Source organism: Macrotis lagotis, chromosome 5, assembly GCF_037893015.1.
Source record: "Macrotis lagotis isolate mMagLag1 chromosome 5, bilby.v1.9.chrom.fasta, whole genome shotgun sequence".
In the NCBI taxonomy this organism is placed as follows: Eukaryota; Metazoa; Chordata; class Mammalia; order Peramelemorphia; family Peramelidae; genus Macrotis; species Macrotis lagotis.
Genome location: NC_133662.1, coordinates 47,008,387 through 47,022,843, shown reverse-complemented (window position 1 = coordinate 47,022,843; position 14,457 = coordinate 47,008,387). Strand labels below are relative to the sequence as shown.

Here is a 14,457-nt window from a genome sequence, read left to right as displayed (position 1 = left end):
ATCACAACAATGTTCCTAATGTTACCCACTCCTACAAAGTTTTCTTCTAAATTATAGGATCTCAGATTTGGAATAGTCCCATACTCCATCTAGTTTGACCTCTCCCAAGTCAGGAATTCCTGTGACAATTTCTCTGTGGTGGGAGCAGTATCCTAATTCCCATACAAGTTAAGCAATATTTTTCCTTTTGTTGTTGTTGTTAAAAAATATATTTTTAACATGTAGAATTTATTGTATATTTTTAAATTTTTAAATTATTTAATATGTTTTCCCCAACTATATGTAAAAACAAATTTAAACCTTTATTTTTCTGAAATCTTGAGTTCCAAATTCTTCCTTCTCTCTCTCTTCCCATTCATTTCATTGAGAAGGCAGGCAATTTGATAAAGCTTATACATACGCAATCATGCAAAATATATTTCCATATTAATCATGTTGTGAAAGAAAACAAACAAAAAAATAGTTTCAAAAAAAAGATATATTTTGGGGCAGCTAGGTGGCGTAGTGGATAGAGCACTGACTCTGGAGTTAGGAGTACCTGAGTTCAAATACTGCTTCAGACACTTAATAATTACCTAGCTGTGTGGCCTTGAGCAAGCCACTTAACCCCACTGCCTTTCAACAAAAAAGATGTATTTCAATCTATATATAGAATCCAACAGTTTTTTTCTGAAAATAAAGAGCATCTTTCATCATAAATTTTTTGGAACTGTCTTAGAACATTGAATTGCTTAGAATGGCTAAGTCATTCACAGTTGACCATCATATAAAATTGCTGTTATATACAATGTTCTCCTGGTCTGTTTATTTCACTTTGCATCATTTCATGTAAGTCTTTCCATGTTTTCCTGAGAGCATCTTCCTCATCATTTCATATAGCAAAAGAATATAGCACAATTTATTCAGCCATTTCCCAATCAATGGGCATCCCCTCAATTTTCAATTCCTTACTAGCACTAAAAGACCTCTAAATATTTGTGTAATGACAGGTTCTTTTCCTTTTTCCTTTTTTATCTCTTTGAGATACAGGCGTAATAGCAATATTATTGGGTTAAAGCATATTCATGGTTCTATAGCCCTTTGGACAGTTCCAATTGCTCTACAAAATGGTTAAATCAGCTCATAACTCCACTGACAGAGATTTAATGTCTTAATTTTCCCACATTCCTTCCAACATTTGTCAAATTCCTTTTTTGTCATATTCAACCAATCTGATAAGGGTGGGGTGGTACCTCATAGTTGTTTTAACTTCTAATCAATAGTGATTTAGAATATTGTTTTCATATGACTATAGGTAGCTTTGATTACTTGGTTTGAAAACTGACTCTCATTGAATGGCCAATAATAGGTCCCAGTGTAAGTTTCACTTGGATATTGTTTGGGTTTTGATAGCTCAGAGTGAGTATAAATAGCAATTATTTCTGTTCTCACCAGAAATCCTGTGTTTTCCCCTCCAAGATTGATGTTTTGAGTAGGTAAAAGGCCATTTTGACCTCACTTCTTAGCCTAACCTTAATTCCCAAGTGTTGTTGTCTCAGATAAACTGAGACTTGTTAAAGGACTTAGCTTAAAAAAACCAAGTTCTCCCCAAATATCTGAGACCATCTCTAGCAGCCCTGATCTCTTTGCATAGCCCTGTCTCACTTAAATCCAAGTCACTTGCAAGTCAAGATATCATTGATCCTCTTCAGTCAAGATATCATTGATGCTCTTCAGGAACTATCAGGGGAGTAGCCCAAGTCAAGCCTATTTTATTACAATCCCCAAAAGGTGAGCATGCAGGTTCTCCTTGAATACATTCAATGAAGGAACAATAGCACTTCCATGTATTTTAAAATCATTGAGCTTATATTTCTGATAACACAGTAGCATTTACATTTCTCAGGCTAGTTTCTTCTAAAAAGATATTGACATTTTTCTTGCAATTTGTTGGTTCAAGATTATAATGTCAGCTTTCTAGTCACCTGGATTTAAAACAGGGGCTGGACTCCAAACAGAGTTTTTAGACCATAAGTTAACATCAAGAAACCTGGAGATTTGTGTTCAACTGAATCAACACTTTATTTTGGATAAACATTCCCTTCTTTTCTCTGAATTTCCTTCCCCTATTTTAACTAAATAAACTTCCTTTTGCTAACTATTAGATGTATGGGTATTTTATTCTATTCCAATTTTGAACCAAAACTATCAAGGAGCAGCCCAAGTAAGCCTATTTTATTACAATCCCTAAAAGGTAGACAGGCAGCTTCTCCTTGAATACATTCAATGAAAGAGGGAAAAAAATTAATAGTAAGACCCAAATGCTAGTCTCCCTAAGAGAATGTTCCTTTTTTGTCTTTGGATCTGTAGCCTATAGCACAATGATAGGTAAATATTAAACATTTAACAAACTTATGTTATTGATTAATGGATGGATGAATAGAATCCAAAAAGAAGTAGTGCACTTCTATTTAAGGGTTCAAATTATACTATATTGTATTTTCTCTTAATATACAGCTGTGACTGCCCTACTGGATGGAAAGGAGCATTTTGCACAGAGACAGTTTCTATCTGTGATCCTGAACATAAACCACCACCCCATTGTAGACAGGGAGCAACTTGTATCCCACTGCCTGAAGGATACATATGTCACTGCCCTCTAGGAAGAACTGGAGTTCACTGTGAACAAGGTATGGTTCAGACTTCATTTTATTAAGTATATGTTTAATTTCCTTTTTACCTATTTATTTTCTTTGAAAATTTGAACACAAAGCTGACTTTTGTTGCTCTTTTGCTACCATGGAAGTCAAAAGAGTAACAGTGCCTTTGTATAAGGTGTGATTAATACAAATGTAACATTCCAGAGACCATAGTGGTGGAGACAGGACAAATATTTGAATCAGGAAGACTTGAAATCTAGGGCTGTGGGACTAGTTGTGTGACCCTAGATGAGTCAATTAACCTCTTAGTCCCACAAGCAACTCTTTAAGATAATAATTTACAAACCAGTTGTTGATCTGCATTGGTGAAAAAAGTTTCTATGTTGAGAGTTCTTCATACTGATAAAATTACAGGTGCAAACTTATACATACACAAACACATATTTCTATGTAAAGCACCATATCCTTAGTTTTCTGCCTTCAACATGTAGTAATTATTTGGTTGTAAAAAAGATGGGAAAGTACTTTTTGAAAACATGAAGAAAAATAGTTAAATCAACGGATAAAGGATAGCTCTTTTCATAGAATAGTTTGCTGTCTAGAAACAGAAGGAAAAAACTTTGGTTTAATGAAAATGATTAAAACATTTATGTTAAAAAACAAACCAGTTTTCACAATGGATTTGAACAGTTTGAAAAAATTCTGTGGTTATAAATATGCATATTTAAGTCATCTTATAAAAGACATAGAGTAATACTCTATTTGTATATGAACAGTTTGTTTTAAAAGGACACAATTGTCTATTCATGGTCAAGCAGACTGGTAAGATGAAGGAAAGTTGCTTTTTAGCCTTGTTGACAGACTTGGTTTTGAGTGTTCCAATTTTCCCTGCCTAAATAGCAAATAAATCTGTTTTTCTCAATGTCAGTGATTTATAATCAAATATCATGAAATTTGGAGAGATCTAGGAAATAATCCAGTCCAAACTTCTCCAGTAACAGATGAAGAAACTAAGGTCCAGATAGATTAAAGTGGAAATTCCAAAGCTATACAGCTAATAAGTGACAAAACCTAGGCCCCCAGTTTTCCAGTCAAATATTTTGTCTTTTGCACCATATTGCTGACTAGAGATAGAAAATGTAAACAGTTATCTAGGGCATAATGGTACAAGCATTTTATTCATATTCTTTTAATGCCAAGAAAGGCATTTATATTTTCAAAGACAAGTTAACTGAATGTACTGAAAGGAGCAATAGATTTAAGTGAGATGATGTAAGTTCAAATCACAGCTCTATTTCTCCTAAAAAACAGTTTAAAGCAAATGATTTTAGTTCTCTGGGCCTGTTTCCTGATCTGTAATGAGGGGATTAGACTAAATTAAATCTAGTCCCTTCTAGTTATAATTCTTATGATAATATAAGCTTCTGGTTCCTAATAAGAGCTTAGTACATGTTTTATTTATCTTTCTAAATCTCATGTATTATAATGAAAACCCTCTAAATTTTAGGTGACTAGTCTTCAGAACTTCCTTTGGACAGACTCCTGGCCATCCTGTTTATTTTACATAGCTTGCCTTTTTAATTTTTAAAGTTGGTTTCCTGAATTGTGTATTGCAGTCTGCATGTCATCTCTGATCCGAAGATCTATAATTAGACAATATTGCCTAAGAAAATCAGCATTATTCATTCTCCTCAACCAGTTGCAGTCACACTGACTGGTTACTGAACCTCAAGTCTGGGAAGAATAACTTGAGCAATGGAAAAACCACTGAAGCTCTTTTAAAACCAGCAACAGTGTAATAAAGGTTTAAAAAGAGTATTGATAGCAATAATCAAGTGAAACTCTCCAATATGAGTAAAGCAAGCAGTGAACAGTTTTCTGGAGTGGCTTTTGTTAGAAATGAGAACCTTTGGATAATCCATCATCACCTCCCAAGGTTTTGGTTCAAAGGAATTCATTCAGGCATTTAGACTGTATACCTGATTAATGAAAGATCCTAATTGCTGGTGCATAGTGTTGAAATGTAATTCTGCTTTACTTCCTGGTCTATTTTTGCTTCTCCAGGAAAGTTTTTTAAGAAATAGATGATGGGAGTGGCCAGGTAGCGCAGTGGATAGAGCACCAGCCCTGGATTCACGAGTACCTGAGTTCAGATCTGGCCTCAGACACTTAATAATTACCTAGCTGTGTGGCCTTGGGCAGGTCACTTAACCCCATTCCCTTGCAAAAGAAAAAGAAAAAAGAAAACCTAAAGAGAAAAAGAAAGAAAGAAAAAAGAAATAGATGATGTAGCTCTTAACTCCTGAGTCTGGAGTCAAGAAGACCTGAGTTCAAATCCTGCCTTTGTTAGACACATACTGAGTGGCCCTGGACAAGTCACTTAACCTTTTTGACTCAATTTCCTCATCCATAGGGATAATAACAACACCTATCTTCCAATGTTTTTGTGAGGTTCTAATGTGATATTTTTGTAAAGTCCCCAACACAGTTTCTGGCACAGAATAAGCATTATATAATGTTTGCCATCATCATCATCATTATTATTATTATTATTATTATTATTATCATTATTATTTATTTCAGACTTGAAGTCTCTTTGACCTTAAAGAGGTCCCTATTAAAGAGTAAATACAACTTGATAGAAAGGGAGAAAATGAATTCATTAAATAATTTTCATCAAATTCATCAAATAATTTTTAAATTTATTTTTTATTGTGAATTTACTTAATGCCTACAAACATTTCAAGATACAAAGTAAAACAAGGGGATTGTTTTAGAAACTGAACTTATGTTTTAAAATACACACATATACACATATGTGCAAAAAAAATCATCCTATATCCTTTTCTGTACTTTTTTTCCTCCTTGTGCATTCTTTGTCTTCTTTTTTTTTTTTTGAGGCAATCAGGATTAGGTGACTTGCCCAGAATCATGCAGCTAGTTAGTGTCAAGCATCTGAGGCTAAATTTGAACTCAGGTCCATCTGAGTTCCAGAACTGGTGCTCTATCCATTGTACCACCCACTTGTCCCTCTTTATACATTCTTAAAAAATGTTTTTTTCTTCCTTTCATCTATATTACCACTCACTAACCCATACAGCCAAAGGGAATTCCTCCTCTTCCAAATAGGTAACAAATATAAATAGGCAAAATAAATCAACACATTGACAATATCTGAGAACTTATATCAGATTATTTTTCAAATCAATCTAAGACCTTGTAAGAATAAGACACAAAATAAGTATCTAGGGAGATGAAAAAAGAGAGAGATTAGATACTTCATTTTAAAAAAACCAAATCATTGGGATTTTAAATGGCAAATAAATGGCAGAGCTTACTCTTCTCAGGAATAAGATGGGGGGGGAGGACTTGAACAGTAACTAGCAACTGGAAGCAAAGAAAACTCTACAATCACATGTTTCTGGTAGCAGAAACCCATTAGTTTGTTAATTTCAGTAATTCAGTCAATAATTTCAGTCAATTTTTAAAAAATTAAATCAAATCTTTGACTATAACCTTATCTCTTCCATATGAGAAGAGTGGGCTTCACCATCCTCTTTTAGTTTAAATCCCCACAGTCTTGGTTTGTTTAATTTTTTCACAGTACTCCAGCCGTAGCCTTACAACCTTCCCTAACCAAAGTATCAGGTACACTCTCTCCCTCTGTCCCCATATCTTTCCAACCCTAATATTACATACCTCCTTAATCAAAGTATAGGGTACACTCTTTCCTTCTGTCCCAATAGCATTCTAACCATAGCACCACAAACCTCCTTAACTAAAATATTGGGCACACACACTCTCTCTCTCTGTCCCTAAAACACCCCAACTATAGTACTATAATCCTTGTTACCTAAAGTATGGGATAAGGTAAAATTGCTTCATGATCTATTTATATCCAACCCTTCTCTAAATACACTCTAACCCTCTGTCCCTCTCTTTAAATAAAGTATCTAGTAAAGTAAGGTCACTTCATGATTTAATTATGTATAGACCCTCAACTACCTCTGCCTCAATAGGAAATACCACCTTCATAATCAACATAACTTCTTGTCTCATTTATACCCATATCCTCTAAGTATAATCTTTTCAACTACATTTAACATATTAACTGTCCTAAGTGAAATACAATTCTCAAGAGTTACAAGTGTTATATTCCCTTCTAGGGATATATATATACAGTTTAAATGTTCTTGACAGGGGTGGCTAGGTGGTGCAGTGGATAAAGCACTGGCCCTGGAGTCAGAAGCACCTGGGTTCAAATCTGGTCTCAGACACTTAATAATTAAGCCACTTAACCCCATTTGCCTTGCAAAAACCTAAAAAAAGAAAAAAATGTTCTTGACAGCATTTTTTTCCCCTACCCATTTAACTTTTTATGCATCTCTTGAGCCTTGTATTTGAAGATTGAATTTTCTATTCAGTTTTGTTCTTTTTATCAGAAAATTTTGGAAGTCCTCTATTTCATTGAAAATTCATCTTTTCCCCCAGAATTTTGCAGAGTAGTTAATTCTTGGTTGTAATCCAAGATTCTTTGCCCTCTGGATTATCAAATTCCTCTGATCCTTTAATGTTGAAGCTGATAAGTTCTTATGTAACTCTGATTGTGCCTCCTTTGTATTTAAATGGTTGTGTTTTTTTGACTGCTTGCAGTATCTTCTCCCTTAGTTGAGAATTCTGAAATTCAGTCATGATAGTATTTGGAGTTTTTGTCCTGGGGTCTCTTTCTGGAAGACCTGTGAATTCTTTTAAGGACATTTTGTCTTCTTGATCTAGTATAGTAGTAGTAGTAGTAGTAGTATAGTTTTCCATGATAATTTCCTGAGAGATAATTTCTAGGCACTTTTTTTGATCCAGGCTTGGTAGATCAATAATTCAAAAATTATCTCTCCTGGATTTATTTTCTAGGTTGAGTGTTTTTCCTAAAAGATACTTTTACATTTTATTTTTTTCAGTCTCTTAATTTTATTTGATGGAATCTTAGTATCTCATAGAGTCATTAGTTTCTATTTGTCCAATTATAATTTTTAGGGTTTTATTTTCTTCAGTTAGCTTTTGTGTTTCCTTTTCCAGTGGATTAAATTTATTGTTAAAGGAGTTGTTTCCTTTCTGGTTGGTGGATTTTACTTTTTGACTAGTTTCATTCCTTTTCCAATGAGTCAATTTTATTTTTGATGGGTTATATTCTTTTTCCAGCTTGTCATTTGTACTGTTAAAGGAGTTGATTTCTTCAATCAACTTTTCATAATTTTCCTACATAGCTCTTTTTTTTCATTTTTCTCCTTCCTCTCTTCTTTGATTTTAAAAATCTTTTTAAAATTCTTCCATGATGTTTTGGATTTGAGTCCAATTTATAAATTCCTTTGAATTTTCCCATTTAGATAATTTGTCATTGCTTTTTTCTCTTATCATCCTAAATTGTTTGGTTTTTTTTTGTTTTGGGGGGTTTTTTGGCAAGGCAAATGGGGTTAAGTGGTTTGCCCAAGGCCACACAGCTAGGTAATTATTAAGTGTCTGAGGCCAGATTTGAACCCAAGTACTCCTGACTCCAAGGCCAGTGCTTTATCCACTACGTCACCTAGCCGCCCTTATCATCCTAAATTGAATAGGAGCTTTCTATGTTTAGCACTCTTTTTTGGTTTTATTGTTCATTTTGATAGTTGAGTTCTGCTGCTAGGGTATAGGGAGTGTAGTCCCGAGCTTTTTATGCTGGAGCTGGGGTCTTATTCCTTGCTTATCACTTGCCAAGGTGTTGTCTATGCAACCCAGGCATTGTCCAGGCAGAAGTTTGTTTCCTCCTTTATGCCCAGGCTTGTCTATGCAATATTCTGTTCCCTACCAAGTCCTGTCTGTTGCCCCAACATTTCCAGGACTCAGACTTTGTCTGGATCCTCCTGGCTGTCTTGCTATCTAGCTGTTGAGTTGTACTGTGGCTAGAAGTCTCCAACTGGTTTTCCTGCTCTTCCACCTATGCTGGGCTATACTTCCCCTTCAGCCCCCAAAAAGACAGACCTTGGTCCCAGGTTTAGGTAATTTCACTCTCAATTTAGGTTGCATATTCCCTGGGCTTCCCTGTTTCTTCCCAGTGGTAGATTGTGTCTAATCAGTGATGGCCCTCCCAACAAACTGCCTATTCTCTTGCCTACTTATATTCTTGCCGTGTGTGTGTGTGTGTGTGTGTGTGTGTGTGTGTGTGTGTGTGTGTGTGTGTGTGTGTATTTGGTGTATTTGTGTATGTGTATATGTAGGTGAAAGTCTAATGTGACTTTTAATCCTCATGCTTGTTTTAGGATTTCACTTTTCTTAGAATAATCCTAGGTTTGAAGTCAGGAAAGATCTCAGTGGGTAGCCTACCTCTCATGTCTCACATGGGTGATCATTCAACCTTTCTGAGTCTCATTTTCCTCATCTATAAAATGAGGACGATAATATCCATAATTTTTAACTCACTTGGTCATTGTGAAGAGAAAATGTGATAATATGCATAGAATGAGTTCCCTACAAACCTTAAAGTTCTGTTAACTGTTGTTGTTTTATGTAATTGTAAACATTTAAATATGGAAAAACTAATTAAGCTTAAAACTACCTTTGAATAAATTAAATATATAAAACACCTATAGCACCTTGTTAGTGACAATGTTTCCTTTAACGTTTTATATTTTTGCATAATTCCTTAAATGCTGTCTTTTACATAAGCAGAGTATGCTTCTTTTTTATTATAAACTCAACAAACATAAACTTTTCAATGTACAAATAAGAATATTGTAAAGGAAACTTTAACAAAATTACCCTTTGTGTCTATGTCCAGTTCTGAACTTCCTTTGGTCTTCTACATTTTTTTTTCAGTATTGGTACTTTTCTTTCATGTTCTATCTCTCCTTCCCCTTTTCTACATCACTATTCAACAATCCAGCATCCTAATCTAAGCCCTTCTTTTTTCAGTTTTCAAAATTAATCTATCCCTCCCATTACCACTGAGTAAAAATATATTCTTTACTCTGATCCTACTTTCTTCACTATACGTTATTTCATAATGTCTTTTGGAATTTCTTTATACTCTTCATATATAAAAATATTAATTGCATTTAATATTCCATCATATTAATAATCCATAACTGATCCAAACATTCTTTGATTTTTTAACATTTAGATTCCACACTTTACAAGTTATACTTCCTACAGTTATGAATAGATAATTGGTAATAAGTCCTTGGAACAGAACTTGAAAAAAAGTTCCATCCAGTGATGTTATAACTTCACAGGGGCAGCTATATAGCACAAGTGGATAGAGTGCCAGGTTTGAAGTTAGGAAGACTCATCTTCTTGAGGTCAGATCTGACTTCAGATATTTACTAGTTATGTAATCTTGGATAAGTCACTTAACTCCAAGAAAACTCCAAATGGAGTTTGAACACAACTGAAATGACTGAACAACTCCAATAGCATTAAAAATATGATTGTTTTTGGAAACACCAAAAAATTAATAGATCAAAACTTTTGAAATTTATCTTTCTAAGGACTTTTGATTTGATTATTTAAATATCATAATTAAATATATGCTTCATAGAAATAATGCCTCAAGTTGAAAAATCCTACATACTAAAAATGTATTGTTATTTGATTAAAAATTAACATTAAATTCATACAGCCTGTGACTATTAATAGGAAAAGTAGATGTCATGTGGAAGCAGATTGATTTGAGCAATTAGTCAAAAGGGTATTAATCAATATTGTCAAAAATTATCAGGCAAAGCACAAATTCTTTTTGCACAACACAGACTTTTATTTTTATGGTTCCTAATAAAGATAGCATCTTCTTTAGAGATTCTTTAAATACCTTGCATACACGTGAACAATTTATAGCGCTACAGAGAAACCATATTTAATCAACAAGTTATGATTCCATAACAGAACTTAAGAATAACTACTAATATAGGGAATAACACCACTAAAACAATATGTTGATGTTATAATGTTTATTAGAATCCTAAGACTTTTCAAATTGAAAGGTACTCAGACATCATTCAGTCACTCTATTTCATAAATCAGAACATGGAAACTACAAAGAAAATAAGTGAATTATCCAAGAACACACAGATGATGGAGCCACATTTAGAATCTGATAGCTAGGCCAGAGCTTTTTTCCACTTTGCCATACTTTCTATCCATAATTTAGAAACTTAGGTAGTATTTGGTTTGATAACTTGGTTGGTTGAGGAGCTTTTGTTTGTTTATTTCTTAGTTTATTTGTTGGGATAAGGTGGGGTGAGGGGAGACTGGACCTGGGATATCCTTGATCTAGGGAATCCCTGGTCAGAAACTCTAATTAATGCAGGTGAGCACATGCTATGAAACTTATTGTCTTAGAGAGTTGCTCTAAATTGCCTCAAAGAGTTAACTGAGAAGTTAAGTGACTTATTCAGATATGGAGTATGTTGCAGACAAGACATATCAATGATATTCTGACTGGCAGAGCAGCTCTGGTATACTCTATTACAGCTGCCTCATTTTAAAGCAGTTATAATTTAAGATTAAGCTATCTAGTTGTATGGTTAAATAAGGGATGCCAAGACCTGCAAAATTGGTAGCTGAAAATACTCTCAGGTAAACATTTTTTAAATATTCAATACTGAAAAAGTAAAAGATAAACCTTATATTTATAAAGAGAACAACAAAGCTTGATTAGGTCCTTACCTTCTAAATAACACTTTGTTTCCTAACACATTAATTCAACACTGATAAAGAAGAGGGGGTAAAAACTTGCCACTTATTTAGAAGTGAGAAGAATGTAGAAATAAATATTTGACTGGAATCAGTTTTTAGCATTCTTCCAATGGTGCAGATCTATTTTTAAGTTTCTCCATTACAGGCATTGTACAAGGGTCATTGAAGGAACAAGCAAGCTGTTTGAATTAAATGACTAAAGATGATGACCACAGTAATTCCAAAGATCTCAGCTCTGTCTTAGGGAGGAACCAGGACAAAGCCTCCACATTGTCTGGGTTTGGAACTACATTTTTATATATCCAGGGACCATGAATTGGTCAGCAGAAATTTAAACAAGAGTAGAAAGATATGTCTGGAAATATTCACATATTGGTAGATTTCACAAGCAAGAAATAATGGTGGAGAAACACACCTGGAATATTGAATAATCCTACTTGACCATTAAAATAATTTACCAGTGAATAATTCTCATTCCCAATCCTTGGATTTGGGAGAATAAAAGAACTTTATGTGAAATTGATTGTAGCTACTATTATCATCTGATCCTTGTAACATCACTAAATAGTTCTCCTTCTCTCCTCTGACTCTGCCACCAATTAGGTACAGGCCCTTATTACCTCAAATTGCCTCTTGTAGTAGTAGTTGTGGTTCTATCTACCTCAAATCTCTCCCCACTCTAATTCTCTATTCAGCTTCCAGACTGATTTTATTAAAGTATAAGTTGACCAAGTCATTGCACCACCACCACCATTTCAGTGAAATCTAAACAGTGGCTCCCTATCATCTCCTCAATCAAATATAAAATGTTCTCTTTGGCATTTTAAACCATTCATAAAAATTTAGCCACTTCCTACCTTTCCAGTATTCTTATACCTAGCTCCCCATTACATGCTCTATGATCCAGTGACACTGGTCTCCTGACCATTCCATGAACAAGACCTTCCATTGCTCTGCTCCAGCCATTTCCCTAATGCTGAATTTCTTCATTTTCCCAATGCCTGAAATGCTTTCTCTTTTCCACTCATATGACTGACCTACATAACTCCATTTAAGTTTCACCTAAAATTCCACCTTCTTTATTCTGCATGAAGCCTTTCTTACACTGCTCCCTTCAATTCTAATGCCTTCCCTCTGTAATTTTCTGTTTATTTTGTATATAGCTTGTTAATATAGAATTGTCTCCTTGTTGTCTCCCTCCTTAGGCTGTGAGCTCCTTGAGGGTAACTTTTGCCCCTACCTGGCCCACGATAAAGTATTAAATAAATGTTTACTGACTGATCTATACAAAGGCATAGTTGCAGTTCTATAATCAGTCACTGACAAATATTTTTACTTTCTCTGCATTTCACTTACTACCTGTCAGGTGCTGGAGAGACAAAAAAAAGGAAAGAAAAGCATGAAATAAGTCCTTGCCCTTAAAAGGTGCTCAGTCTAATGGGAGAGCTAATAAGCAAGTATTTGTATAAGTACAAATCCATACAGTGTAATGAGATACAATCTTAGAGGAAAGAGAATGTGAGGTAGAAGGAGGGGCACCATGAAAGGATCCTGCAGAAGGTGAGATTGGATCTGAATCTTAAATGAAACATGGGAAATCAAGAGGTAGAGATGAGGAATGATGGCATTCCAGCAATGGAAGACAAACAACTAGTGAATAGACCTTGACCAAGTCAGGAGATTGAGCATCATGTGTGAGAAGTAGTTAGTGTAATTAAATGGTTGAGTATATAGAGGGGAGCAAAGTATAATAAGATTGGAAAGTCAGGAAAGGGATAGATTATGAAGGGCTTTAAAAACAGAGGAATTTCATTTTATCCTAACAGTAAAAGAGAGCCACAGTAGTTTATCAATTAGGGATGACATAGTCAGATTTGTACTTTACAAAGATCATTTTGACTCCTAACTAGAGCAAGGACTAAATAGGGAAAGACTTAAGATGGGAGAACAGCTACTGCAATAGTCTACCATGTGTACCATTGTACATAAAGATGAGAGCATAAACCAGAATTGGGGGAGATGAGACAATAAAGATACAAGAGATTTTGTGAAAATAGAAAGGATAGGACATGACAACACTGGGTCTATGTGTAATATGAATAAGGGATCAAGTATACCATTGAGGTTTCAAGTGTGGGTACCTGGGAAGATGGTAGTACTTTCTCCAAAAATGGGGAAGTTTCAAAGAAGGGAGGTTTTGGAGGCAATGTGAGCTCCATTTTGTAAATGTTGAATTTGAGATGTCACCCAATATGAAAAGTCTAATAGGTAGTTGCTGACATGAGATTGTGCTAGGAATTTTTGTCCCTGGGAAAAGCAATGCAAAATGTACATGAGACAAAAAGTATCATTCAATTGAGGTAGGGAGGAATTGTACAGTGACAAATTGGCATATAAGCACTACTCTAGGAAGCTTCTCATTAAGAGGATAGGGCAAGAGTAGTGCTCATCCCAGCAATATGGCAGCTTTGTATCTTAAACTGGCAGTTCTTGCTAGCTAGATGTTAAGTCCCCACTGTTTCCGTCCTGAATATGGTATCTTCTCAATTAAACAACTTGGAGAAAAGTCATAGCCACCATACCTTAGTTATAATTCTGTCCAAGGTTAACCTATTTCCATATCACAATTGCTTTTCCTATTAAAAGTCAAAGATTGTCTGCATTTAATATTATTAGAAAAAAATTACCACAGCACTTTCTTGACTTTCAAGTAAATGGCAAAGTATTTGTTAGCATGCATGGGGTTTTTTTCTTTTTCAAATTGGGGCACAGCATGTATTTAAATCTTATTATTTATCTTCAGTTCTTTCCATTATTATTCTGCAGGAATCTTTAAAAATCTATTTTCTATTCAAATGAAGAGCCCTTTGCTGCTGGTGGCACTAGAATTAATATAACAATAATTTAAAAAAACACTATGACATAGAGAGCTGGATTTAAACTTGTTTCTGATCCTTTTCAGTTGCATGACCTTGGGCAACTCACTTTAACCTCTCTATATTTCAAGTAACAAGTTATAGAAAAGATACAGGAGGCAGACCAGAGGAAGTAAGGGCCATAAGATAGCCCAAGATTTCTACCTACTCAAGGACAA

The 14,457-nt window shown here is 34.6% G+C and overlaps 1 protein-coding gene across 1 annotated transcript in view; it reads left to right on the top strand.

Annotated features, from left to right (window-relative positions):
* Nucleotides 1-14,457, top strand: part of EYS (eyes shut homolog) — a 430,665-nt gene that overhangs the window by 382,523 nt on the left and 33,685 nt on the right. The window contains exon 11 of the mRNA XM_074190004.1: nt 2,497-2,669. Within this exon, the coding sequence (XP_074046105.1) occupies nt 2,497-2,669 (173 nt within the window). The remainder of the gene's footprint in view (nt 1-2,496; nt 2,670-14,457) is intronic.